Source organism: Balaenoptera acutorostrata, chromosome 12, assembly GCF_949987535.1.
Source record: "Balaenoptera acutorostrata chromosome 12, mBalAcu1.1, whole genome shotgun sequence".
In the NCBI taxonomy this organism is placed as follows: domain Eukaryota; kingdom Metazoa; phylum Chordata; class Mammalia; order Artiodactyla; family Balaenopteridae; genus Balaenoptera; species Balaenoptera acutorostrata.
Genome location: NC_080075.1, coordinates 92,322,155 through 92,349,566, shown reverse-complemented (window position 1 = coordinate 92,349,566; position 27,412 = coordinate 92,322,155). Strand labels below are relative to the sequence as shown.

The window sequence follows — 27,412 nt, the reverse complement described above, 5'->3', positions numbered from 1 at the left end:
GCTGGGTTGGGTCCAGCTGTCCCTGAAGGAGTCAGCCGGGAGCTGGTGTCCTCTCAGAGCCGGCCCAGCCCCTCCCCACCCCTTCCCCCATCCTCAGTCTGCCTGCTGTATCCTGTTTCGAATCTCCTACTTCCCGCCGAGAGCCTGCCCCTGGTTTTCTTTTTTTTTTAATTAATTAATTTTATTTTTAAAAGTTTTGGCTGCATTGGGTGTTTGCTGCTGCGTGCGGTCTTCCACTAGTTGCAGCGAGTTGCGGTGCGTGGGCTTCTCTTGTTGCGGAGCACGGGCTCTAGGTGTGCAGGCTTCAGTAGTTGCAGGACTTGGGCTCAGTAGTTGTGGTGCACGGGCTCTAGAGCGCAGGCTCAGTAGTTGTGGCACACGGGCTCTAGAGCACAGGCTCAGTAATTGCGGCGCACGGGCTTAGTTGCTCCGCGGCCTGTGGGATCTTCCCGGACCAGGACTCGAACCCGTGTCCCCTGCATTGGCAGGCGGATTCTTAACCACTGCACCACCAGGGAAGTCCCTGCCCCTGGTTTTCTGCTCTGCTCAGACCCTTGAGATAAGGCTCTGTTTTGCAATTCATTCAACAAATATTTACCGGGTACCTGCTCTGTGCCAGGCGCTGCCCTAGGCCCTGGGATGCAACAGTAACCAAACAGGAAAAGAAACTCCCTGGCTTCACAGAGCGTAAGTTCGAATAAGGGGGACAAGCGAAAAGCAACAGCCTGTGGGTCAGATGGTGGCAGGACCACGACACAGGTGAAGAGGAAGAAAAGTGCCAGCCCTGTGCATGTGTGTATGCGCACACGTGTGTGTGACGGTGACAGAGAGGGAGACAGAGAGTTGGCGCAGGGGACAGGGAAGCAGAATTGCACTCGTCTGAGGCGTGGCCAGGGAGGCTCCAGGTTAAATAACCTCTGAACAGGTGTAGGGAGGAGGCAAGGGAGGGGGTCAGCGGGCTGGTGGAGGGAAAGTGCGCCGCTGAGGAACAGCAAGGGCAGGGCCTGAGGGCGGGGTCCCGGCGCCCAGAGGGGCTGCGGTGCGGGGGGCAGGGGAGGAGGGGGCGGGGGAGGAGGGAGAGGGGCGTGGAGGAGGGAGGGAGGGGGAAGGGCGTGGAGGAGGGAGGGAGGGGGAGGGGCGTGGAGGAGGGAGGGAGGGAGGGGGAGGGGGAGGACGACCCCCGCGTGCGAGGGGGGCTGAGCATAGCCTGCGGGAGGCAGGAGGAAGCCAGGACCCGAGCTGGGTCCCGGGCTGGTGGGCCTGCTGTGGTTGAGGGGCAGCGGCCCGACTCTGCCTCCGTCTTACATGAAGGCCAACAGGATGTGACGGGGAACGGACCAGGCATGGGGGTCAGGGCTGCTCCCAGGGTTTCGGCCGGAGCGCCCGCCCGGAGGGAGGGGATGCGCCGCGTTGAGGTGGGGAAGGCTCGGGCGCGGCGGGCTGGGCGCGGGCAAAGCCGACTGCCCCGCTGTGCGCACGTCTGACGGGTCTGCCAGGGGTCCGAGGGCAGATGCCAAGGAGAGTCGGCCCGGGCCTGGGGAGGGTCCAGGCTGGAAACCCCGTGCCCATCGGGCAGCTGTCTGTGTCGCACAGGCGCCGGAGCCAGCCAGGGTGAGCGCAGGCGGGAAGCGGGCCGCGTGCTGAGCCCGGGGCGGCTCCCTGCTGTGGTGGGGGACGGGGGGGACGCCGCCGTGTGCTGGGGCCCGGCTTCCTCTAGGCTCCGCCCGGGTTTTGTTCACTACGGGCTCTGGGGTCCCTCCCAGCTCCACCCAAAGCCCCGCCCAGGCCCAGCACAAGTTCCCAACTGAGAGCTGGCAGACTAGAGGCCGGGGCACAAAGCCCGGAATTCCAGCTCTACACATGGGAGCTCTGTTTTTAGTTTTTTGAGAAACCTCCATACTGTTCTCCACAGTGGCTGCACCAATTTACATTCCCACCAGCAGTGCAGGAGGGCTCCCTTTCCTCCACACCCTCGCCAACATTTTTTAAAAATAAATTTATTATTATTATTTTTTATTTTTGTCTGCGTTGGGTCTTCGTTGCTGTGCGTGGGCTTTCTCGTTGCAGCGAGCGGGGGCTACTCTTCGTTGCGGTGTGCAGGCTTCTCATTGCAGTAGCTTCTCTTGTTGCGGAGCACAGGCTCTAGGCGCACGGGCTTCAGTAGTTGTGGCTCACGGGCTCAGCAGTCATGGCTCACAGGCTCAGTAGTTGTGGCTCGCGGGCTCTAGAGCACAGGCATAGTAGTTGTGGCACATGGGCTCAAGTGCTCCGTGGCATGTGGGATCTTCCCGGACCAGGGCTCGAACCCGTGTCCCCTGCATTGGCAGGCGGATTCTTAACCACTGTGCCACCAGGGAAGCCCTGCGAACATTTTTTTATTTGTGGGGTTTTGTTTGTTTTCGGCCTGGGCTGCGCGGCATGCAGGATCTTAGTTCCCCGACCCGGGATCGAACCTGTGTCCCCTGCGGTAGACGCTTGGAGTCCTAACCACTGGACCCCCAGGGAAGTCCCCATTTGTGTTCTTTTTGATGACAGCCATTCTGACAGGTGTGAGGTGATTCTTCCTCAATGTTTACGTTCAATTTGTATGTCCTTGTATTAAACACGTAACACAAGTTAGTTGAGAAACTTAGCAACAATAACTCAGTCAACAATCTGCAGTCATCATGACCCCACCACCTGCGGTCGCCATTTCTGTTTTGGAATGGAATCCTCCAAACGTTCATGTATGTATCTGCCCCCGTCTGCTCGGGCTGCCGCAGCAGAACACCACAGCCCCGGGGCTTAAGCAGAGAGGCTTCCCTCCCCTTAGTTGCGGAGGCTGGGGCTCCAAGATCAGGATGCCGGCAGGGCTGGTTTCTGGGAGGCCTCTCGCCTTGCCCTGCAGACGGCCGCCTGCTGGCTGTGTCCTCACGCGGTCCTCCCACTGCAAGTGCATCTCGAGCCCTGTGCGACGAGGGCCACCCAAACAGCCTCATTATAATGCAACCACCTCACTGACGGCTCAGTCTCCAAACGCAGCCACGTTCTGTGCTGGGACCAGCGCTCTGACATAACAATTTCTGGGGCACAGTTCAGCCCACGGCAGCACCCGTGCACACATGCAGCTCCACGTCCTCCAGCCGGGCCCTGATTACTTTACGTTTGTCTAAGAAGTGCTGTTTGCCCCTGACCAAGCCGCTGCGGCCCCCCGTCTTGTCTTCTCCCCAGGTGGGGGCAGTTCTTCCCGCGTGTCCTGTCCCCTGACCCCAGCCTGCTTCCCAGACTCAGAGCACGTGGCCTCTGCACCCGGGAGCTCTCAGCACCCGGACACCCTCCAGGAGATGCGCAGCGGCTGGGTCTGTTTTCTGCTTGAAGCTCCTCCACACTCAGGGCAGGATGGGCTGCGGGAAGACCCCAGTGCCCCAAACCCGAGACACTGCCTGTGGATTGAGTCGCCTATTCCAACACATCTAAGACCCCCCAACCATAACAGTGCAGTTATTTCACGGCCCCTGAGGAGTGAAGAGACAGCTAAAGAGAGACACACCCCTGACCACAAGACACCCCAGATTCAGAGATGTTGAAACCTCAAATAACGAGCGTCTTCAAGCTGCTGAACTGCGGTGCTGGGATCGCCCTCCCTGGGGGCTCTCAGTCTCCATGGCCCTCAACCAGGTGATGCTGGCAGGGCCCACGTGGCACTGGGATGTGACAGGACACGTCTAAACCCCAGAGGGAACACAGGTGCGACAGAGGCCCTTGTTACAGACGCAAAAATGTAAAATCTCCCCCAAACAGGAAACTCACATTCCAACTGAAAAGACAGACAAGCAGGAAATGATTTATATGGAACAGTAAGAAAACTACCCGGAGAGCCCACAGCTTCTGGAACTCTCTCCATTCACTGCCTCCTTAATGTCTCAGAAAATGTTTTCATGGCCCCCCTCAGGCCCAAACAAATACCTGACAGTTCCTGGATGAACAGTTAGGTCTAAACAACTAATATTTATGCCCAGCAACTTAGTCATTAGAAAAGAGAATCCACATATATCAAAAGAAATTTCTATTTCACTCCTTAGCAAACACACCTGCGGACGACCGGGACGTGGGCCCGGCAGACCCTTCCCAGGGTGGACACAGAAAAGAGAATCCACATATATCAAAAGAAATTTCTATTTCACTCCTTAGCAAACACACCTGCAGACGACCGGGACGTGGGCCCGGCAGACCCTTCCCAGGGTGGACGCGTGGCCTTCGGTCGGTCCTGGCAAGTACTGGCTCCTTATGTCAGCAGCCACTCCAACGCCTGCTTGGCAAGGGGGCGAGTCACTGGAAGGCGTGGTCTGACTCTGAACGCGAGCTTCCCCAGGCTGCAGCCTGGCTGTGTTTCCCTCCGAACCTTAAGCTCCCCGGAGAGATCCTGCGGCCCAGTGGGGTGCCTCCGCCCACAGACTGGGAAGCACAGCCCCTCAGCCAGGGCCACCATGGTGCACACCTCCGGGCCGGGTGGCTGAGGTCAAGGAGTCCTCTTGGCTGAGCAACAGTGAGAAAGGAGAAAGCAGGAGCTGCGGCAGCATCTGAAAAGGCAGGCAGCAGAGGCGGGGGGCTGGCCGTGTGCAGAACCTGGGCACCAAGGGGGCGTGAAAGGCAGAGGTGCAGGCGGGGCAGGGGACACAGGCTGGGGGCCATGGCGTCCGTGGGACTATCCTTTGTAAAATCGACTACAGGAAATAAACTCGACAGTGTGCTTTTGGATGGTGGGATACGCCAAAGATAAATAAGTGTGAGACGACACCACACACTTGACAAGGTTGAAAGCACACGTAACTGAAGACGTTTGCTCTGATGCCCTCCTTCCCCGCCGCTTCTCACCTGAACGGGAAACAGTCAGGAAGTGCCAGGAGAGGCAATCAGACACGAGACTGTAATAAGTGACGTAACGTACAGGAAAGAAGAAACGAGATGACTGTTAGATGACGGGACTGTATACCAGACAACTCGAGGAAGTTAATGGGAGCAGTTTTAAACAGAGTAAGAGCCTAGCAAGCTGGAATTCCTAACGTTTCAGAAGACAGTGGCTCTTCTATACAAAAATGATAATCAGTCTTAATAACTGCATTGAAAAGGAGATTCACCTGGAACAGACTTGCTAGCAATTTTGAAGATGCTGTGGGAATACTGTTTCTTTTCCGTTTTTCTTCATTCATCTAACACATTGTTTGCATTTTTTGCAGCTCCCCCTCCACAGGTATAATGGACAAATAAAATTGTATACATTTAAAGTGTAGTGTACAAGCCTGCTTTTAGAGCAGCTGTGGGTTGGCAGCAAAGAGGAAGGTACAGAGAATTCTCATGTTCTCCCCCCACAGACCGCCCCACTATCCATACCCGCTCCCAGAGCAGGACGTTTGTTACAATCGATGCACCGGCACTGACCCAGCACCATCGCCCCAAGTCCACAGTTCTCCTTAGGCTTCACTTTGGTGGTGTACAACCTGTGGGTTTGGACAAATGGATAATGACATGTATCATCATTATGGTTTCGTACAGAGTATTTTCACGGCCCTAAAAATCCTGAGCTCTGCCTATTCCACGATGCCCCACCCCACCCCCATAACCACTGATCTTTTTACTGTCTCCATAGTTTTGCCTTTTCCAGAATGTCACAGTTGGAATCACACAGTCCGTAGCCTTTTCAGACTGGCTTCTTTCACTTAGTCACATGCATTTAAGGTTCCTCCATGGCTTTTCATGGCTCGATAGGTCATCTCTTTTTAGCTCTACATAATATCCCATTGCCTGGATGGACCACAGTTTGTTTATTCATTCACATACGAAAGGACATCTTGGTTGCTTCCAAGTTCTGGCAATTATGAATAAAGGTGCTATAAACATCCATGTGCAGGTTTTGTATGGACAGAAGTTTCCAACTCCTTTGGGTAAACACCAAGGAGCACAGCTGCTGGATCATATGCCGAGTATGTTTAGTTTTGTAAGAATCTTCCTCCCAAATTGGCGGTACCATTTTGCATCCCCATCAGCAACGAATGAGAGTTCCTGCTGCTCCACAGCCTCACCAGCGTTTGGTGCTATCGGCGTCTGGATTCCAGCCACTCTAAGAGCTGTGTGGTGGTCTCTCACTGTTCTTTTAATTTCCCTGATGACATATGATGTGGAGCATCTTTTCATGTGCTCAGCTGCCATCTACATACCTCCTTTAGTGAGGTGTCTGTGAAGTCTTTGGCCCATTTTTCAATTGGGTTGTATGTTTTCTTACTGTGGAATTTTAAGAGTTCTTTCTCTATTTTGGTTAACAGTCCTTTATCGGGTGTGTATTTTGCAAATATTTTCTTCCAGTCTGTGGCTTATCTTCTCATTCTCTTGACCTTATCTTCTGCAGAGAACTTTTAAATCTTAGTGAAGTCTGTTTATCAATTATCTTTTTCATGGATCATGCCTTGATTTTTTAAAAAAATAAATTTATCGATTGATTGATTTTTGGCTGCGTTGGGGCTTCGTTCTGCGCGCGGACGTTCTCTAGTTGCGGTGAGCAGGGGCCACTCTTCGTTGCAGTGCGCCAGCTTCTCATTGCGGTGGCTTCTCTCATTGCAGAGCACGGGCTCTAGGCACACGGGCTTCAATAACTGTGGCACGCAGGCTCAGTAGTTGTGGCTCACGGGCTTAGTTGCTCTGCAGCATATGGGATCTTCCTGGACCAGGGCTTGAACCCATGTCCCCTGCATTGGCAGGCGGGTTCTTAACCACTGTGCCACCAGGGAAGTCCCGTGCCTTGATTTTTTATCTAAAAAGTCATCACCATACCTAAGGTCATCTAGGTTTCCTCCTATGTTATCTTCCAGGAGTTTCATAGTTCTGCATAGTTTACATTTAGGGTGTGTGAAAAATTCTGAGTTAATTTTTGTGAGAAGTGTAGATCCACTTTTCTGCGTGTGGACGTCCAATGGTTCCAACACCATTTGTTGAAGACACTATCTTTGCTCCCGTTGTATTTCCTTTGCTCCTTTGTCAAAGATCACTTGACTATATTTATGGGGCTCTATTTTGGGCCAATGTGATGATCTATGTCTACACTGTGAAATGATCACCACAATCAAGTTAATTAACACACTCATCACCTCAGTTACCTTTTTTTTTTTTTTTTTTAAATTTTTATTTATTTATTTATTTACTTACTTATGGCTGTGTTGGGTCTTCGTTTCTGTGCGAGGGCTTTCTCTAGTTGCGGCAAGCGGGGGCCACTCTTCATCGCGGTGCGCGGGCCTCTCACTATCGCGGCCTCTCTTGTTGTGGAGCACAGGCTCCAGACGCGCAGGCTCAGTAATTGTGGCTCACGGGCCCAGTTGCTCCGCGGCATGTGGGATCTTCCCAGACCAGGGCTCGAACCCGTGTCCCCTGCATTGGCAGGCAGATTCTCAACCACAGTGCCACCAGGGAAGCCCTCAGTTACCTTTTTAAATGTGTGTGTGTATGAGAGATTTACTGTCTTAGCAAATCCAAGTATACCATACGGTACTATTAACTAGAGTCACCATGCTATGCATCTGCTTCTTCTGAAGTACCCAGGAGGAGGCCTGAATAAAGTGTGATATCACCTTCTTTAGATGGGAAATCATGTATGCAAACGGCTGATAAATTTATAAAAAGATGTCCAGCCTCACCCTGCATCTTGGTCAAACCTCAGGATGGGTTGCATCATAGCTGGCGGTCTCTCTGTCTTTGTGGAAGAAATGTTCTCTTGCCCTCACCCTTTGTCCTGCATGCGTCTGTGTGGGTTCGGGGGTGAATGCCACGGGGGGTTTAGCAGGAAGAGGGAAAGCGTCGCGCTCCCAAACTCAAGCTAATCCGTGACTTTGCTCACAGAGAGGTCCCAGGGGAGGCCCAGCAGATTCACTGCTACTGACAACGAGCCCTGAACACAGGCCCTTCGGAGGGCGAAGCTACATGGCCTTATGAAAAGACCCGTCACATTGTGCCACGATAACGTGGTGGCCAAGGGGCTGTAACTGAATGATCCAAGATTTCCAGAGCCTTTTAAAAAACACCATAAAGGGTGCAGCTTCTCTGGGGTATGATGGGGAGAAGAACCAGACAACCTTTCTATCCTTTCTTGTTTTGAATCCAACTTCTTTTTACATTTCATCCTCTTGCTACCCAATAATCTCAATACAGGACTTGCCCATCAGACTTTAATAAACACACAAGAACAAAACATAAGACAAGCACTCATAACAGAAAGAGACAAACACCCCCATCTCCAAATAGAGCCATACTGGGGGTCAGGGCTTCAACACAGGAATTTGGGGACATTAACATTCAGTTGGCCCCCGGGTTCTAAAGTGTTAGGTTGAAGCATGTCGCCTATCAGAATGGGGCACCCTGCTCATCATATAGACCCCTGGTACAGAGGACACCGTGGTGTTGGAGAAGGTCCATGTTTGGCTATAGAGGACGTGGACTGAGAGGACAGAGGGTGGGATTCAAAAGCCTCAGCTGAGCAAGGACCCTCCTGGACCCAGGGATTCTGCCAGGGGGAATCCGTAGGTCAGCACACCCCTTCCCTTTAACTGCCCTCTTTGAAAACAGACCTCTAAAGATACGTGCAACCCTATGTTTATAGCAGCATTATTTACAGCAGCCAAGACATGGAAGCAATCTAAGACAGATAAAAGATTCAAGATGAAGTGGCAAATACTGAAGATGGGTAAATCAGATTTCAACATACAGATAACAGGGGTCCCCCCAAAAAGAAAACCAAAGCAAAAAATAAAACAGAACACTAGGCCACAATTCAAGGAAACTTTCTTGAAACAGTAGATTTGAAAATACATACAGAAAAAGCGCACCATATACCTGCAAACACTGACCCAGGGCCACCAACACATGACACACTCTAATAAAACTGCTGACTTGAGAAAGAGGAAAAAACCCTTTGGACATCTAAGCAAAAAGAGTACGTGACTTGGAAAGAAAATAAGATTCATCAGGCTTTTCATGCATCACTTTATGCTGGAAGAAAACAGAATATTTAAGACACTCAAGGAAAGAAAACGTAGGAAAGGATTTCATATTCTGCAAAACTTCAAGTATAAAGGACACAAGCTGAATTCAACATACAGAAACCCAGGGAGTATGGTTCCCAGGCTAACACTGACCTGAACACTGGCTATGAGCATTAAGTACATGGAAATAAGACTGAGCGAGGGCAGCGGGGAGAGATTTTACTATGGAACAGCTGACGACGTGGCCCCAGTGCTGGTTTCATTGTAATTAATGGTTCATTAGGGTTACTGTCCACGTAGCGCACGTTAAAGCAGAACAAGCAAGTGTGTAATTACGGAACATTCTGTTCCGTAGTCCCACAGCCTGAGAACCAGGATCTCAGCGTAGCAGACACAGCTGTAACATGGAAAGGGTTGAATGCCCTGGAATCCTGAGTTTGTTTTGCGACTGTCAACATGAGCTCAGAAAACACTTTCTCTTTAAATGTGTGTGCGCACACGTGTGTATTTTTTAGGCCTAGAAACAACAACCAACCCTGTAGCAATGAGCACCAAGGATCTGAAATACCTCTTTTTGCCATTAAAAGAAACTACAGATCCTTAGAGAAAAAGCCAATTCCAGGTCTAGAGCAGGAAAGGTACAAGATGGGTCTAGAACACCCTGACACATCAGACTGCAAGAAAGCTCTCTATGACCGTGTGCACAGTCTGTGTGTGAGTGTGTCTATGTGTGGTCAGTGTGTATCTGTGCACGCATGTGTACATATATGAATTTCAAAAGAAATGAAGAGCCAACTTGAAGAGGCTCCCTCCTACAGGCCAAAGCTGCTGCAATTTGGGTTCAATAAAGAGGAAAATTGCGATGGACCGAAACCCATCAAACAGGCTTAAGTACATGAGTTCATGACATATACATATGTTCACGTTATAAAAATATATAAATAAAAACCCCTAATTGGGCTACCTTTTTAGGATGACCAGGAGTCAACCTTAGCATTTATCCCGCCTTTTGTACGTGAATTCTACACTGAGCGCCAGCATTAGGTGAGGGGAAGTATCTTCTAAAACTGTTCCAGCCAATAAACGTAAGCAAAAGTAACAGCATATCAGCATTCTGCTACCTAATTCATGGGCCTGCGCCCTGAGCGCTGGCAGCCGCCAACATCCAAAGGATGAAAAGCGCCCTGCCCTCTGACGAAAGCACGTACCACACGCGCCCGAGGGGTGGAGGCTGCCTGTCATCGAGCCTCTGGATCCAGCCGCCAACTTGCAGGAAACACCGAGGACACAGTAAGACACTGGACAGCGCCTCTGGGTCGCGAGCAACAAAACTGACAGTGGGAAACGATGGGACAAATGGCTCGGGCTCTTCAACAGATAAACCGCAAGGAGAACAGAGATTGAGGTGGAACCTGTAAATTAAAGAGACTTACGAAATATCAAGTTTAAAAAAAAAAAAAAAGGAATACCAAGTTAAAAAAAAGAGTAGACTAGACTATAAAAACTGCCACAAAGAAAAGCAAGGAAGTCATTTCTGTACAAGTCGGGATTAGTTCTGGAGGGAGGGGGTGCTGTGACTGGAGGAGCACGTGAAGAGCCTTCTGGGCACCTGGCAAAGTTCTACTTCTTGACCTGGGTGGTAGTTACAAGGGTACTCACCTTATAATAACAATTCAATAAGCTATACATTTGTTTTGTATCGTTTTCTGCATGTTTTTATGACAAAAAGGTAATAAAAGATAAAAATAGTCACGTCAAACTTTTTTTTTAACTTGCATAGTGCTTTTAACAAAAATAGCACTCCCAATTTTACAACATTTATTTACAATCTTGGCCTTTAGAAGTTATGACTGTTGCTATCTAACGGTCGGGCAGCCAGGGCTGCCCGTGTGCAGGCGGCCCTATCACAGTGCCCCGCCAGGTAAGACCAGCCCACCTTCCCTCTGCCCAGGCGTGGGCCCTGGCAGACGGCACCCAGCAAGGGACCCGTGCCTTCCTCCAATCCGCCCGTAGGCACAAGCCCACCTAAAAACCATGACTCAGTCCTGCCAACTGTAGGGTAAATGAACTCTTAGAACACTTCTAGGCTTCTTGCCTGCATTGTTAAACCGATGTTCTACTCATCCTTATTAAATCAAAGCCCTAACACTTTTGTCTAGACTGCAATAAAGCTACTGAGAACGGTATCAAGCCCAATAAAGCGTACTTCTAACAAAACCTCAAATAATTCTCAAATCTCAAAGGATGTTCAGTTTATGACACATCTAACCACCTTTCAGGCACATGCCACGGACCACCAGCCTGCCTTTCTGATTTAGTCTGAAAGCTGTGTCTGCCCATCGACTGCAGTGGTCCAGCCTCCAGTTTTATTTTTCACGCCAGTAAGTAAAGGTGACAAACAGCCACTGGCTCAAGTTGTTCCAAGAATTAAAGGACCTGGTCAGTCTTCAGCTTGCTTCGCGCCTTGTCTTGCTAATCTGTCAGCTTCTTCGTTGCCTATAAATCCCGAATGGCCAGGAACATGCATCTGTTAAATAAAACGTTTCCTTTTATTTTTACTAATTTTTTACACAAGCAACACATGACTACATCCTCACTGTAAAACACGTCAACCATTCAGAGAAGACAAGTGTGAAGGCTCCCTTCACAGCTCTTCCTGAGCACAATTCTGACAGCACAACGCACTTGGGCGCTGGATACGCCGACAGAAATCCCGTTTTGTTTCTCCACAAATTGGATTTTACTGTTGTATTGCCTTTTTCCCACTTAACAGTGGGACCTGGCAAGCTTTCTGGACAGAGCAGACGTGTGGATGGATACATATACGACATACACACACACCTGATTCTCCCTCAGTGCTGTTACAAAGGGATGCGCTCATGTGATTTAACCACTGTTTGCACTTATGGTGCTGAAAGGCAAGTTTTGGGGGTTTTTTTGTTTGCTTTTTTTTTGCTACACAGCATGGCTTGTGGGATCTTAGTTCCCCGACCAGGGATCGAACTCATGCCCTTGGCAGTGAAAGGGCAGAGTCCTAACCACTGAACCACCAGGGAACTCCCTGAAAGGCATGTTTAAATGTCAGGTTGCCAAACGGTCATCAGGGTCCTGGGCTGGGAGAGCACGGTAGGGTTAAGAAAATGGCTGCCATTTAACTTGCTCTGTATTGTTAGAAAAGGTAATTTTAATAAAAGTGACCTACTGTAAGAAAAATACCTCCATTTTGGGAAAAAATATCATGTTACTAAGGTCTAATCACACAACTATATTTTTAAGAGGATACATCATAAATTAGCCTGAACTGACATTATGGCTGCTTCCAAAGAAACCAGGAGGCTGACGAACACAGGTCACTCTAACAGTGTGAGGTGTGGCTGGGCGAGGACGACGTGGAGAGCCCAGAGCCCCTCAGTCTCAGCACCGGGACCCAGCGCTCTGCACGCAGGACCCGCCTGTTAGAGCAGCATTACTCAGATGATGGTCTAAAGACTCCACTGTGCTCTAACACACACTACGACAGCAATTCCATGGACCCTGCTATTTTAACTGAAGTCATCAAATCACTCACAGAAACCATTAAACTGTCTAGCTAGTTTACTTCATTTGGTCGTAACGGCCACAGCGGTGACCACCTAAGACAACACTCACCCACTGAACGTCCATGCCCTGGACAAGCCTGTCCAGCTCCATGAAGTCCTCTTTGTTGATCACCTCCTTCCCTGTGCTTGTCCTCCATCCACTCTTCTTCCAGCCTTGCACCCAATTAGTGATGCCTGGAAGGAACACTCACAGATCATTATTCTCGAACGTTCTGGTATTTTTTCCTCCCTAGACTCCCCTCTGACCATTGCTCCACGTGTACCTGAGTGGCTTTCTGGACTTTTCCTTTCCTTACTGGGGCCGTGCTCTGGCTCGCCCTGTCCCTTAACTCTCACCCGTGTCTGCCCTGAGGCCGTCGGGCTGAGGCACCGCCCCCTCCAGCCTCATCAGCGCCCCCAGGACCCACCCCACGGGCCCTACGCACGGTACCCCCAGAGGGCGCACACAGCTTCTACCTCGCGGCCACGCCCTCGGCGCCTGGCAAAGCATGCCTCCGCGGCACATACCAGAGCAGCACAGGCTTCCCTGGCGCCAGACACGCCCAGCGCCAGCCCCTCCACCGGCTGGGTCCTGCCCTGATGCCGCACCTCCTCCAGGGGAAGGAAATTCCTATTTCCCTTCGTATGTACTCGAAAAACCCTAGAAGAAGCCCAATGTAAACGCTTACCGTTGATAGTAAACATGCTGTCTGTGTAGAGAACCAACTTATTGATGTTCTGAGCCTTCGCCTGTTCGATGGCTTTGCAGGCTGCCTTGAAGATACAAATCAGTTGTCATGCTGCAGAAATTGTTCAACTTTCGACACCGATGTTCACAATTACCAAAAAATTTAAAATCTAACTCCTTTTCCTGTGCTAACCGTAATGATAACATTGTCTATGTGAAATAATGCTACACATACAATTCTCCTGTTTAGACATCTATTTGAAACAAGTTTTATAATTTTTCTAGAAAACTCCTGTTCTTCAGAACTGTTACTAGCCCCAAACTAAGTTTCTTCTGGACTCGGAGTATCTCATACACACAGAGAGTAGAAAGTACATTGATACCGTTCTAGTCAACGGTAAAGAATGATAAACTTACATTTTTAGTGGAAAAATACCTCTGATAACTTACATGAATCTCTGCTCTTTGGTTTGTTTGTCGCCCAGGAAGTCTAATTCCTACATTTCTGGTTTCAAAACAGTACAAGAGAAAATAAAATTATAAGCTAATTCTCAAAGTGATTCCTTAAGTCTCTTAAATGATAACAGGCTTCTATACTTTTTTACTTGAAATATGAAATCATACAAAAATCAAACCAACAATACTAACATTTTATTGAAAAGTGCCATGGTGTGGTCTTGTAGGAGAACTCTGGACCAGAAGGCAAAAGCCAGGTTTAATTTCTGGACCTGAAATACACTAGCATGTGGTCTTGGGCAGGCACTAAACCCGCGGACACTCATGCCACCCGAGCTGGCCACCCCTTAGAGGGTTCCAGGCTAAGCGAACATCGAAGTGAAGGCAGAAGGGCTTACAGGCCAGGAGGCTCGAGAACAGCATCAGTGGTGTGCAGCTGACCCTGCTCTCGCCCAGGGCTGCACAGGCCCCTGGACACTGGTGAGTGGCTACTTCACAGGGACCCAACCCCTCTTTCACACTGAATTCTGCAGCTGTCAGTTACTACTCAAGTTCTTGCATACTTGGGGGCAGGTGTATTTGAATGATCTCACGTCATATCACCTTGACTTTGTGCCTTTTGAAAAACACGGGCCACCTCTAAGCTCACTCATCTTCAAGACTCGTAGGGGCACGCAGGGTTCCCAGTATGGTGACCTGGCCCTCGTGCATCCTTGCCAAAGCCATCTCCCGGGGACATGGGACTCTGGCACTACCCCTGCCAACGCTACCAAATAATCAAACAGTAAGCGGATCCTGCCTCAGTCTTTCCCAAGTTTTGGAATATGATTCGGTTAAATGTGAAGCTTAATAAAAGCCAGCTTTTCTGGTTTACTTACAAAGGATGGCCCGGCCCCCAGTAAACACCGATTCCTGCTCGAGCCCTCCTCCGCCCATTACTGGAGCAGCAGCCGTCCGTGTAGACGACGACAGAGTGCCCTGTAAGCGGGAAACTTAGTGAGCGCCACCGGATCACCGTTACTAAAAGCTGAAATTCACCTAAAAACTTACTACGATTGAATTAGCATTTTAAACTGAGAGAGTATTTATGCTTTGGAAGCTTTCCGTGCAGGAAAACATTACCAATGCCTTATATGGGGCACTTGACGCTTTTTGCTTGGAATCCACTCCTATTTCGGTTCTGCCTGCCGGGGGGAATTAAAGGTGAAGGCAATCGCTCTGTAAACCCCGCTGCTGTTTACATTCCCTGTTACAGAGACCAACGAACAAAGCCACTGCCCCTCTCTTCACGTGTGTGCGGGGGGCAGTGTGGGAAGGCCACGTTCACCCCCAGGAGCTGCCCTTGCAGACAACAGTGCCTTGATGATGACCTGCCTGCCAGAAGCTCAAGTCCTCCGACAAATGTTGGCCTAATTTTTTTTCTTGGTCCTTTTGCAACTAGTGAACTGTGGTCCCGCCTTTGCTTCTTTCCATCAAGACAGAGAGTTTGATCAACACACCAACACGGTAAAGAGCAAGGCAGAGAAGGAGCGACACGAGGCCACCCTCAGGCCGCCGATGAGCGGCAGAGCACCCGGCAGGGCGGAGGGGAACTCGGGGTGCCGGCGGCCAGCCAGCGGGGCTGCGGAGCAAACGGAGGCCGTGCTCCGTGAGGGACGTGTGAAAAGGAGGGCGGAGTGAACAGGCAGAGGCAAAGCGGGGACGAGGTGAGATGCTAGCGGAGCACATTCCTAACCGGAGTGGGGCCGGGAGTCCGAGAACACGGGCGCCGGGCAGGGCTCCTCCGTTCAACTGAACGTGACGCTCAACACGAGCCCTTCCTGGTCCCTGACTCCGTGTGACTGCCAGTGGCCGTCAGGCGCCGTGCCAGGTGCCCCCGCGCTTCAGGCAACTGTCAGCGCACTGGAAACGGACCATCTCCCAGTCGCCCCACAAACATCTGCTTCAGTTGCTATCAGTAAATAATCAGATCAAGACCATTTGGTTTTGCTTTTCACATAACTGCAAAAATTGATTTATACAGTTTTCATACAGTTTGACCAAACATTTTCTGGTTTTCCTTGAAAACCTCAGAACCTACAAATACACTGACTTATATAAAAAATGCTATTTATTCTTATCTTCTATTCATACATGTAGAAGACAAAAAGGAGACTCACGTACCATCAAGTTACTTAATATAAACACTGGATTCCTGGAGCTAAAGGCAGAGGAGAAATTCACAACTATCTTGTTTCTCAGGATAAGGTAGGATCACTTCTGTTTTGCAAAGATTACATGTAAAAGGTTAAGATGCTGGTGTCAACCAATTATATAAAGGAGCTCTGTCTAGGGCCTTTCTTATTTCAAGAGCTGAAGTTGTGGCATTTTCTTAGTGACCAGGAATACCGTGTGCACAGGGAACACTGGTGTTTACAAAGACCAAAGAGTTTTTCATGCATAGACTATATAACGATTTTCCTATGAATGTCCAAAATTCTAATAATTCTACAGCATTAGATCAATTATAAAATAGTGACCTTAGGATTCCCCTGGTGGACCAGTGGTAAAGAATCTGCCTTCCAATGCAGGGGACGTGGGTTCGATCCCTGGTTGCGGAACTGGGATCCCACATGCCTTGGGGCAACTGAGCCCACACCACAACTACTGAGCTCGCGCGCTTCAACTAGAGAGCCCGCGTGCCACAAACTACAGAGCCCACGTGCTCTGGAGCCTACACACCGCAACTAGAGAAGAGAAAATCTGCACGCCACAAACAGAGAGAAGCCCACGTGCCACAACGAAAGATCCCACATGCCGCAATGAAGACCCGACACAACCAAATAAATAAATATGTAAAAAGAAAGAGGGAAAAAAAAAGAATGTTATACATCAGTTCAAATTTCCCTCATTAAGAAAGTGGGAAAAGTTTTTACACATGAATATATTTATATGATTACTGTATTAAAAATTTAAAAATCCAAGAAAGACATACCCATATAAGAAAACGTGTCTTTGCTCACTGAAGGCAGCGGTTCTGCATTCTGTTTCACGTGCTTTGCACACGGCTCTGTGGTTTCACCTTCACCTTCATCCAAGGGCTCATGAAGTCGCTTGTTTGCCTTCACTTGTGATTCCTGTACACGTTTATTTTTCTGCCCTGAAAGGTAGAGTCTACTCAAAAGCCAGAAACAATGGACACAACATGAAATGACTGAGAATCCAGAACTTCACTAAGTCAGGCTTAAATACCCCCGTATGCGGCTCTATAGAGGGAAAGACTTAAGACAGGCCACACCACCTCAGACACTCACGTCCTGGGAAATTAAATTTTCCACAATAAGCTCAGTGAGGGCAATACGAAGACTAGAGCAAAGCTGCTGTTAAAAAAGAAATCTGGGGCTTCCCTGGTGGCGCAGTGGTTGAGAATCTGCCTGCTAATGCAGGGAACACGGGTTCGAGCCCTGGTCTGGGAGGATCCCACATGCCGCGGAGCAACTGGGCCCGTGAGCCACAACTACTGAGCCTGCGCGTCTGGAGCCTGTGCTCCGCAACAAGAGAGGCCGCGACAGTGAGAGGCCCGCGCACCGCGATGAAGAGTGGCCCCCGCTCGCCACAACTGGAGAAAGCCCTCGCACAGAAACGAAGACCCAACACAGCCAAAAATAAATAAATTAATAAATTAATTTAAAAAAAAAAAAAAAAAGAAATCTGGTTTCGATGGAGGCAGAACAGATACCAAGGGTGCTGAACCCTTCAGCGCTCACAGACAGTTCGAAAATCTGAGGGGCTCTTTCTCCAGAGAAAACAAGGGTCCAAATTTCATATCTAAGGTGAGAACAGATAATGGGACATATTAAAAAAGGGAAACAGACACCAAAAGGTAATGGGACTGGGTCCCTGCAGGGACAGCACTGTTGGAGAGCTTCCCGGCAGTGGCCCCGCCGGGGTGGACCTGAGGGTAATCCTAATCCCCAAGGGGTTCTCACACCCACTCAGGTTGCGTCTCACTCACTCTTTCATATAATTATGGCAGCTGACGCAGAAGATGAATTAGACCAGGATTCAAAAAACTAGTTTCAATTTGAGCTTTACCTTTTATCAGTTGTGAACTCAGTCAACTGACTTAACCCCGCTCAGCTGCTATAAAGTGAGGCCCAGCACGAGGTGATCTGAAACAGCTTTTCCTACGCTACCCTTTTCTGGAGTGGAACTAGAAACACACAAGCAGCAACTCGTTGCATCTCCAAAATAACAACCTCAACTTGACACCGCAGAGTGCACTTTCTGCTCTAAACCCCTAAACCAGGGGTGGAGAGACGGTGCTCCAGCATTTACTGAGCACCGACTAGGCAGGCGTAAGCTGGAACTTCTCGCCTGGCATAGCTTCTCAGCCCACACCTCTCTGAAGAATGCTCAGGTCAGCCAGGCACAGCTCGAGGGGAGCGCCACCACGTCCAGAGCAGTACCGACATGTCCGCTCTGCTGTACTGGTGTCACCTCATACTGACCTTGAAAATACTCCCGCAGGTGCTCTGCAGAAGCACCCCCAGAGGTACAGGCTGAAGTGCAATTTTGCAGAATTTTAATATTGATATAAATAATCGGTTTTATTTACTATAACAGAGAAAGTTAAATTGAAATGAAAGTTGTTGAAGAACAGATATGACTTTGAAGGAAAAGGATACTATGGTTGTCAGATAATTTTTCCTTCACAAAATTGTGGTTTTTCTTTAAGTAAATTAACCTAAAATCAACTTATATAAACCACAATAACTAGCAAATAGCTCAGTAATCCCCAAATAAGGATAAATGTAATGTTAAGAGAAAAACTGGGAAAGAGGCTAACAGGTTTGCTCTGGTACGGCTCTCAAACATTCACGATGCTAAACCCCATTTATATACATTATGTAAGTCACTAACTGGAGATCTCTGTAAAGTTTTAAGAAAAGCAGATTCACAGATATAAAAAACGACCTTGCCTTAAGACTTGGAGAACTTAATAAACAGAAACATACTGATACTGGAAGAATTGAGATATGAATAAATTACTAATTGGTTAAAACGAAAAACCCGTGAAAAGAAGTATTAAGAACCCAACCAAGACAAGAGTCGTACTTGCACACTAGCTTTCTATCCCAAGCTGATTTCTCGCCTGGGTAGAAAACGGAACTGTCACATCACACCCCCTTTAAAAGCTGCTGGGAAACAGAGGGTGAAGCAGCTGCACCAGGAGTGAGTGTCTCCTCTGCCTCGGAAGCTTGCCTTTCAGGGCAGATTCCTAGCGTGATCTGCCTCTCCCTGAATCCTGCTTTGTCCAGAAGTGTCATGACACCCCAGAGGAGCACCTGTTCAGGGCTCGAGCATCTCAGTGGGCTCGAGAGACTATTCAAAAGAAGCTGATTTAAAATATCCTCCTCTCACTCTTCATCCACTGTAGTAAAAAATGTCTGTGAGTAAAGTTAATGAAAAACACTTCTTCAAGGTAGGCTACATTTTAAACCTTTGTGCTCTAAAGCAGCCACCCTCAGTCTTGCCTACCTGATGTCCCTTATATTGGGCCCTAAACTTCAATTAAGTCTACTTCCGGTAACATGTGAAACTGGAGGAAATTCCGATTGTGTGACTCTATCCTAGGTAAAGATGAAACACCATACAGGTGCATACTGTGAAAAGAACTACAGTGATCATTTTACAACTAGAGCCCATTCAATCCAATAATAAGTATTTTTTTTAAAATTAATTAATTAATTTTATTTTTGGCTGTGCTGGGTCTTTGTTTCTGTGCGAGGGCTTTCTCTAGTTGTGGCGAGCGGGGGCCACTCTTCGGCATCGCGGTGCGTGGGCCTCTCACCATCGCAGCCTCTCCTGCTGCAGAGCACAAGCTCCAGACGCGCAGGCTCAGCAGTTGTGGCTCACGGGCCCAGCTGCTCCGCGGCATGTGGGATCTTCCCAGACCAGCGCTCGAACCCATGTCCCCCGCACTAGCAGGCAGATTCTCAACCACTGCGCCACCAGGGAAGCCCAAGAATAAGTATTTTTAAAAGATGGAATTAAGTATAGTGAGGACACTGAATGGAACAGGAGATCTGAGTCCTGGCTTGTCTCCAATACTGTTACCAACAGGAGTCATTATGCTAAATTGCTTTCAGCCTGTTTCCTAATCTGTAAAATGGAAAAATGGAAACAATCATATTCTTCTCTATCTGCTGACAGAGTAGCTATACAGATCAAGTGACACTTGGGATATGAAAGGCTTTGAATAGGTTAAAATGTTACAATGATGTGAGTCGTGACTACCTTCTGAACCATCAGGGTTCGCGGAGCTTCTGACAAAGGCCCAGGCTTCCTCTTCTGTGGCAAACTTTTTAAATCTGGCTGCAGGAAACCGGTCCACCTGGGCTCTGCATTCATCCCTGAAACAAAGTGACAAAACAAAGTGTTAAGCTCCTCCCTCCCTCTGTCACCCTGTTTTTTCATGGATCCTTGTCTTAGGCTGGGAACAGTGTGACAAGGGCTGGGGCTGTCAGCTCCTTGGGGGCAAAGGGTCACGCCTTACAGTTTGTAGTCTTATCTTGCACGTCCAACCCTTCACCCTGTGTCATGCTAGGTGCCAGCCAGACAATACACCTGCACCATAAGGCTTTCCTCAAAGCACACTAGAATTTGGGGGTCTTCAATCATTTCATTACAACAGAAAGGCCAGCTTCTGAGATGCTTCTTCCTCAGTAGCCTAGCTGCACAAGGAAACACTATGCACTCATGTACACACACAAAGGCTGATAATAAACCTTGATATCATACAGTGGGAAGAGTCCTGGTTATGGAGTCTTAACACCTGGTTCAAGTCCTACATCTGTCACTTACTAGCCCCAAGAATTTCTTGACCACGGTAACTACACCCAAAAATGAGAATAATCCCACCTACCTCAAAGGACTGTTATAGGGATACAAACATTAGTTTACAAGAATTTCTCTTTTTAGGACTTCCCTGGTGGTGCAGTGGTTAAGAATCCGCCTGCCAATGCAAGGGACACAGGTTCAAGCCCTGGTCCGGGAAGATCCCACATGCCGCGGAGCAACTAAGCATATGCACCACAACTACTGAGCCCGTGTGCCACAACTACTGAGCCCGCGAGCCACAACTACTGAGCCCGCGAGCCACAACTACTGAAGCCCGTGCACCTAGAGCCCGTGCTCCGCAACAAGAGAAGCCACCGCCATGAGAAGCCCGCACGCAGCAACTAAGACCCAAAGCAGCCAAAATAAATAAATTAATTAATTTAAAAAAACCTTCCCTTTCTAAAAACACCCGTAAGATTAGATTAGGCATTGAGTTCCACCACGTGTAACCCTGTGGAAACTCTTTCATTGTGACAGATGGGAAAAAGGATTAAGTAGAGGCCTCTGGCCACCCCAGACTGTAAGTGGCGTTTCTGACACTCCCAGCAAAAACGAAGAGGAGTCGAGGCCTCCCATGTCACGGCCCCCGCGCGCCGACTCCAGGCCAAGGGCCGTGCGCTCCGGGGGTGGCAGCCGCCTCCCCGCCGCGGGGCCGCCGACGGCCACCCTAAACCCGCTCCCGGGGAGGCGCGGCTCCCTCACCAGGTCTGGAAGACCCCGGCTTTGCGGCCCCTCCTCACGGCATAGAACATGGCGAGCCCGCGGCAGCTGCGGCCACTGCAACGCACGGCAGCCAAAGCCACTCTGTGCGCCACGCCCAGGAGCCTGGTCATCGCTCACTGCCCACCGGCGAGAACCCCTTATCCCGGCCACAAGCCGTCATCACTCATGCCGGACTTCCGGCGGCGGCGCAGGGGGATGACGCAACTAGGGGCGGGACCTGGGGCGGGGCCCAGAGTCGCGCTTTTCTGATTCGTCAATTTCCTGTCAGTCAGTGAGACGGTGGAGCCTGGGCGGAGGTCCCGGGGGCGGAGCCTAAGGAGGGGCAGAGGCGGGGATAGGGGCGCCTGGGCGGGGTCTGGGCGGTGTGGGCAGGACCGGTCGGGCTGGGTGGGAAAGCGGCTCGGCTTTCGCCCAATCCCCGCCGCCTGCAGTAGCTCGGGCGGCTACCCGCGCTCGGTGGGCGCTGCAGGCTCTGCGCGGTGGGCATCGGACGCCCGGCCACGGGCCCCGACGTCGGCCTCCCGTGGTTCTGGGGCGCTCCCGCGGTGCGGGGTGCACTCAGGACTGGCCAAGCACGCGGATGGGCTGGCTTACTGGCTCGCTGTTGTCGTGGCCGGAAAGACAATGGGGTTCACAAAGGGAAAAGAGGGGTGGGTGCCGCTGAGGGAGAGGGGGAAGGGGGTGTGAGCGCTGCATCCCACCGCCGCCTCGGTGCTTCGCTCAAGGGGGTGGCCCTTTTCCCCACCCCACCCAGGCCGGTGTGTAACCAGTAGGATGTCCAATACTTAACGCGCTACGACCCAAGGGGAAAATTTAGTTGGAAAGGCAGTGTCTTAGAATTCTGCCCAGTATTTCACATTTTGCTCTGTAAGCAAACTGACTTCCAAGTCCTCTCCATTGACACGTCTTGCTTTTCAAACTAACTTTACTTAATTTTCTTGAAGTCTGCAGTTCAACAAACGTTATCGAACACGCACTGTGTGCTACCCAAGCCCTGGGGGATGCAGAATTGACTAAGGCAGTCTGAGCACCAAGGAATCCCGAGATAGACCTGTGAACAAATAGAGGACGTCAGCAAAGTGTGTGCCAGGCAGGGGAGAGTGAGCACCCTTGCCTGGAGGGCCAGGGAACACGATAGTGCCTGAGTAAGGCTTTGAAGGATAAAAGGAGAGTTCATTCAGGTGAGTTAGGCAGAGAGAAGGAAGTAGGATATTCCAGGAAGAAGGAACAGCAAAGGTGTGGTCAGTGTGTTCTTGCCTGTGAACTCAATGAACATCCATTTTAAAGATTTCAACTTTCCTAATTTAAATTTAAATTGGCTCTAGTCCATTCCTCATCCCTATCTTTATTGCACTTCAAGGTAGCTTCTTTCAAAAACGTTGTCCTTAAAAATCAATTAATGATAGATCATCTCATCTCTTCTCCTGTAGATATATGATGAAAGCTAGGGATGCCCCCGTGACTGCTCTCAGGATGACCGCAGCCCCTCTTTTGACGGTCATTCATTCCCCCTCTGCCCGGGGCCTCTGGAGCTCCTGTAGCCTCTGGATGAGCACAGGCCAGGCCTTGGAAGTTTTCTTTCTGGACCTGCTTTTCTTTAGAAGCATCACTAGCTCATGTTCTCCTGGTGACACAGGTTAAGTTATGGACACAGGTGGCACCTGGAAGCACTGATTTCTGATTAGGAAGCTGAAGTGGAAGTAAGTCAGGGTAGTGGGCCAAAAGCAAACGTCTTCACTTCAAAGCTCTGAAAGAACTGGGATCCTCAGCCAGATATGAAACAATGACAGTTGTGTAGGGTATAGATATAGCTGTCGACCGCAGTGTTCCCTGGGGGAGGAGAGAGGCTGGGCCCATGGAAAAGTGCTGCCTGACCCTATCCCCCTGACCTTGGGGTCAGACCTACTTAGGACTTGCTTTTTCATGTAAATTAGCTGGCTGTGGTCCTCTATTTAATTAATTTTATTTTATTTTTTGGCCCCACTGCACGGCATGCAGGATCTTAGTTCCCCAACCAGGAATTGAACCCGTGCCCTCTGCAGGGGCAGCACAGAGTCTTAACCACTGGACCACCAGGGAAGTTCCTGTGGTCCCTTATCACAGAATACTCACGGTCCCTACAAAGTTGTAGTTTGGAATTATCTGAGTATGTTCAGACAATCATCCATGCGGCTTTCTACAATTACAAAACTGTTCCTTCTGGCATTTCATTGACTGATTACTCATATGAAAATGTTTTCTGTCTTAATCTCTGGCTCGCAGTGTGTGATTTTACTTATCCTGGGCAAAAACTGGCCCATTCTCAATAAGGTACTGAGCTCTGGACCAGAGTCAGAAGATACCTACCAGGGGATATGTGCCCTCAGTCAAATCCATAGCCCTTGGAGACTTAATTCCATCAACTGAAAAATGGGAATGATGGGAATGAAAATTCCCACTGCAAAAGGGTTTTCTTTAAATTGAGATATTAGGTGAAATAATAAAGTTTGCAAAGTGGATAGTTTACTGCCTGGCATGTAACATATGGCATATAACATATACTCGTATAGAAATAGCTATCGCCATTTTCCACTGTAGTCTGTACATGAGGGGTAACGGAACCATCTGCTGTTTCTCAGGGTCCACTGAAAAATTCCATAGGCATTTACTGAGGGCCAACAATATACCAGGCACTCTTCTAGACCTGGCTACGTGTGGCTGCTGAGCATGTGAAAGGGGACTAATCCAAATTCCACTGGATTTTGAAGACTGTGAAAAATAAAAAGAAGGTGAAAGTCATTAATTTTTCATATTGATTCATATTGATTGCATGTTGAGCTGATAATATTTTGACTATCTTGGGTTAAACAAATATATTTAAAACTATGTTTTGTTTCATTTTACTTTTACTTATTTTTTTTTACTTTTTAAATGCGACAGCTAGAAAAGTTTAAATTGCTCTTGTGACTTGAGTTCGTGAAGGGCACTGTTGTAGACACGGGTGAGATGACACGGAGCTTCTGCTCTAGGGAGGGGAATGAATTACTAGACACATGAGACAGGTACTTGACCATTGTCGTAAGGAATAAAAAGAAATAACCTGGGCAATAGGAAAGAGGAGTATGCAGGTAAGAGATGTCGAAGAAAGTGCGCTATAACAGTAGTGGGGTTTTGTCTACCAGTCATCACAGGACGTGATGTCGTTTTGCTCTGTTGACATCAGTCGTAATGTGGTAGGGAGCCCTCTTCCTCAAGTGGTCAATCCGGAACAAGCTTTTAAAAGGTATCAATTCTCGATGTAATCAGAAGGGACTTAAGAAGTTGTGACACACTTTGGCAAAGTAGTTGCACCAGTTTTTACTTTCAGCAGGAAATTCTCAGAGAGCCTGCAGAACCCTACTCTCCCCATAGCTGAGTTTTTCAGGCTTTTAAATTTATGACAGTGGCTGTCAACGGTGTCTCACTGTGGTCTTCATGTACATTTCTCTGATCACCAGTGACAATGGACATTTCATCAGAAGCGTTTCCTCACCTGGGTTCTTTTTGTGACGTGCCTGCTCAATAAATCCCAGTTGTTGCCGCTGCCGCTGGCCAGAGACCACACTTTTTTTTAAAATTTAATTTAATTTATCTATTTTTGGCTGCGTTGGGTCTTCCTTGCTGCGCGTGGCCTTTCTCTAGTTGCGGCGAGCGGGGGCTACTCTGTTGCAGTGCTCGGGCTTCTCACTAAGGTGGCTTCTCTTGCTGCAGAGCAGGGGCTCTAGGTGCGCGGGCTTCATTAGTTGCGGCACGCCGGCTCAGTAGTTGTGGCTCGCGGGCTCTAGAGTGCAGGCTCAGTAGTGGTGTTGCACGGGCTTAGTTGCTCTGCGGCATGTGGGATCTTCCCAGACCAGGGTTCGAACCCGTGTCCCCTGCATTGGCAGGTGGATTCTTAACCACTGGGCCACCAGGGAAGCCCCAGGGACAACGCTTTGAGAACCACTGCCCATAAAAAAGATTCCCCTGTATGTTTCACTAAGAGTTTTAAAGTTTTGTTTTTTGTTTTTTTTTTTTTTGTAAAACGTTCCCTTTATATTTATTTTATTTATTTTTGGCTGTGTTGGGTCTTCGTTTCTGTGCGAGGGCTTTCTCTAGTTGTGGCAAGCGGGGGCCACTCTTCATTGCGGTGCGCGGGCCTCTCACTATCGCGGTCTCTCTTGTCGTGGAGCACAGGCTCCAGACGCGCAGGCTCAGCAGTTCTGGCTCACGGACCCAGTTGCTCCGTGGCATGTGGGATCTTCCCAGACCAGGGTTCGAACCCGTGTCCCCTGCATTGGCAGGTGGGTTCTTAACCACTGTGCCACCAGGGAAGCCCCAGGGACAACGCTTTGAGAACCACTGCCCATAAAAAAGATTCCCCTGTATGTTTCACTAAGAGTTTTAAAGTTTTGTTTTTGACCTTTATGTACTTGACATTACCTCTGAAAGTTAAACATTTTTATACCTTGTTATCTAACCACACTTGGAATTTCCTGGGTGATAGGGACATCTTTTGTTCTAAGCAGACAACTCTTGGTGGGTTCCTTGATGGCTTCAAGTCACCAGAAAGACCAAGCCGTGGTCAGAGGGTTGGAACTTTCAACTCCATCTTCTGTTCTCTGGGGAGGGGAGGGGGCTGGAGACTGAGGTAATACTCAATCATGCCCACATGAGGAAGCCTCCGTCAAATACTTAAGCGATGGAGTTCAGAGAGCTGTCAGGTTGTTGAACACGTGGAGGTGCTGGGAGGGTGGTGTGTCCAGAGAGGGCATGAAAATTCTGTGTTTTATTTTTTATATGGTAAATATCAATAGACATAACCCACATAAATAAAAATTCTTCAAGGTCTTCAATCATTTTAAAAAGTGCAGAGTCCTGAGGCCAAAATCTTAAGAACTGCTGACCTAGCAAAAATTATAGATCAACATAGGAACACATGTAACATCATATATTCAAACTATGTGCTTGTAACTCCAATTTACATTTTCCTGCAAATTATATTTTTTGAATAAAAATTTCTACCACTCTATATATCATGTTTCTGTAAAACATGTTAGGGTTTCCCAAAATGTTTGATTTTGGATAGATAACTCTCTGAAGCCATTTCTTGCTTCAGAAATGAAGTGTTTTTTTTATTAATACCCAGGAGTGTACAGATGCCACAGAATCGCTTTCACACTGTCAGAACTGACATTCAGGAAGCCTGTACTAAGTAGTGTACACACAGCCATGACCGATCCCAACACTAGCATTATCCCGTTTACAGAGAAGGAAGCTGAGATTTCAAGTGATTAAGTACCTTGGCCACAGCCATGCAGACAGAAAGGGTGCAGCCAGGGCTCAGAGCCCAGTCCGACGCCCGCCCTGGGAACCCTAAGGCATCGTTCTCAAAGAGCGGTCCTTGGTAACAGCGTCACCTGGGAACTTGGCAGGACGGATGCACCTGCACCACATCTGCAGAATGAGACCTGTGTGGGTGGAGCCCAGCACGCTGTGGTTTAGCAAGCGCCAGGTGACGGCGATGCACGCTCAGGTTTGAGACCACTGCTGAATGACGCCCCTCCCCCCCGGAGCCGGCCACGCGTCTCCATTTCTGCTACTCTGTGAGCTTCTCACCTCACCCTGTGAGGTCAACAGGCAGATCTTATGTTTATTTAATAAACGAAGAAACAAGAGGCTCAGGGAGTTTTAATGACTTGCCCAAAGTCATCTAGTTAGTTTTGGAACTGGAACTTGATCCCAAATCTTCTGGCTCTTAATCTGAAGCCACAAGTAGCACCAACAGGGAATCCAGGGGCAGTAAGGTCAGGGCAGTAGCCGGAGACCTCATTTTGCTGCCTTTAGTCAAGGGGGAGAGAACTAGCACGGGTCCCCTCCAGGGGTCAGACGGTCACTGTGATGGCAGCCCCGGGGGCTCCTTGTCGTCTATAAGCCACTCACGGTGTGCTAGGATCCCCAGGGCATGCAGGGCCTTACTGCTCACACCCTGAGACCGTGAGTTTCGCTCACCACCACAGGAGTTAGACACGCACAAAATCTGGAGGCAGATGTGGTTTACCATAGTGTCACCTTCTGATTTCCACCTC

At 49.1% G+C, this 27,412-nt stretch overlaps 1 protein-coding gene across 4 annotated transcripts; it reads right to left on the bottom strand.

Moving 5' to 3' along the window:
- Positions 1 to 1,384: 1,384 nt before the first annotated feature.
- RNASEH1 (ribonuclease H1) lies at positions 1,385 to 21,507 on the bottom strand. 4 transcript variants are annotated; one of them, XM_057558463.1, is made up of 9 exons: positions 21,309 to 21,507; positions 20,004 to 20,119; positions 16,699 to 16,863; positions 14,603 to 14,702; positions 13,719 to 13,773; positions 13,270 to 13,354; positions 12,651 to 12,775; positions 11,439 to 11,529; positions 1,385 to 5,477 (listed from the first exon to the last, which is right to left on the bottom strand). In XM_057558463.1, the coding sequence occupies exons 1-8, from the start codon at positions 21,437 to 21,439 to the stop codon at positions 11,443 to 11,445; spliced, it is 864 nt and encodes a 287-aa protein (XP_057414446.1). In that variant the 5' UTR covers positions 21,440 to 21,507; the 3' UTR covers positions 1,385 to 5,477; positions 11,439 to 11,442. The 4 variants fall into 4 exon arrangements, 3 of the variants coding, with proteins under 3 accessions (XP_057414446.1, XP_057414445.1, XP_007195748.1); XM_057558462.1 differs by lacking the exon at positions 1,385 to 5,477 and adding an exon at positions 8,176 to 10,414; XM_007195686.2 differs by lacking the exon at positions 1,385 to 5,477 and having other exon boundaries at positions 10,804 to 11,529.
- Between the last annotated feature and the right edge of the window lie 5,905 nt (positions 21,508 to 27,412).

Coding starts and splice junctions, on each gene's coding strand:
- RNASEH1 (XM_057558463.1), bottom strand. CDS start 21,439: ATGACCAGGCTCCTGGGCGTGGCGCACAGAGTGGCTTTGGCTGCCGTG. Junction 20,120..21,308: donor GCCGGGGTCTTCCAGACCTG/GTGAGGGAGCCG, acceptor ACTTTGTTTCAG/GGATGAATGCAGAGCCCAGG. Junction 14,703..16,698: donor AGACACGTTTTCTTATATGG/GTATGTCTTTCT, acceptor TCCCGCTTACAG/GGCACTCTGTCGTCGTCTAC.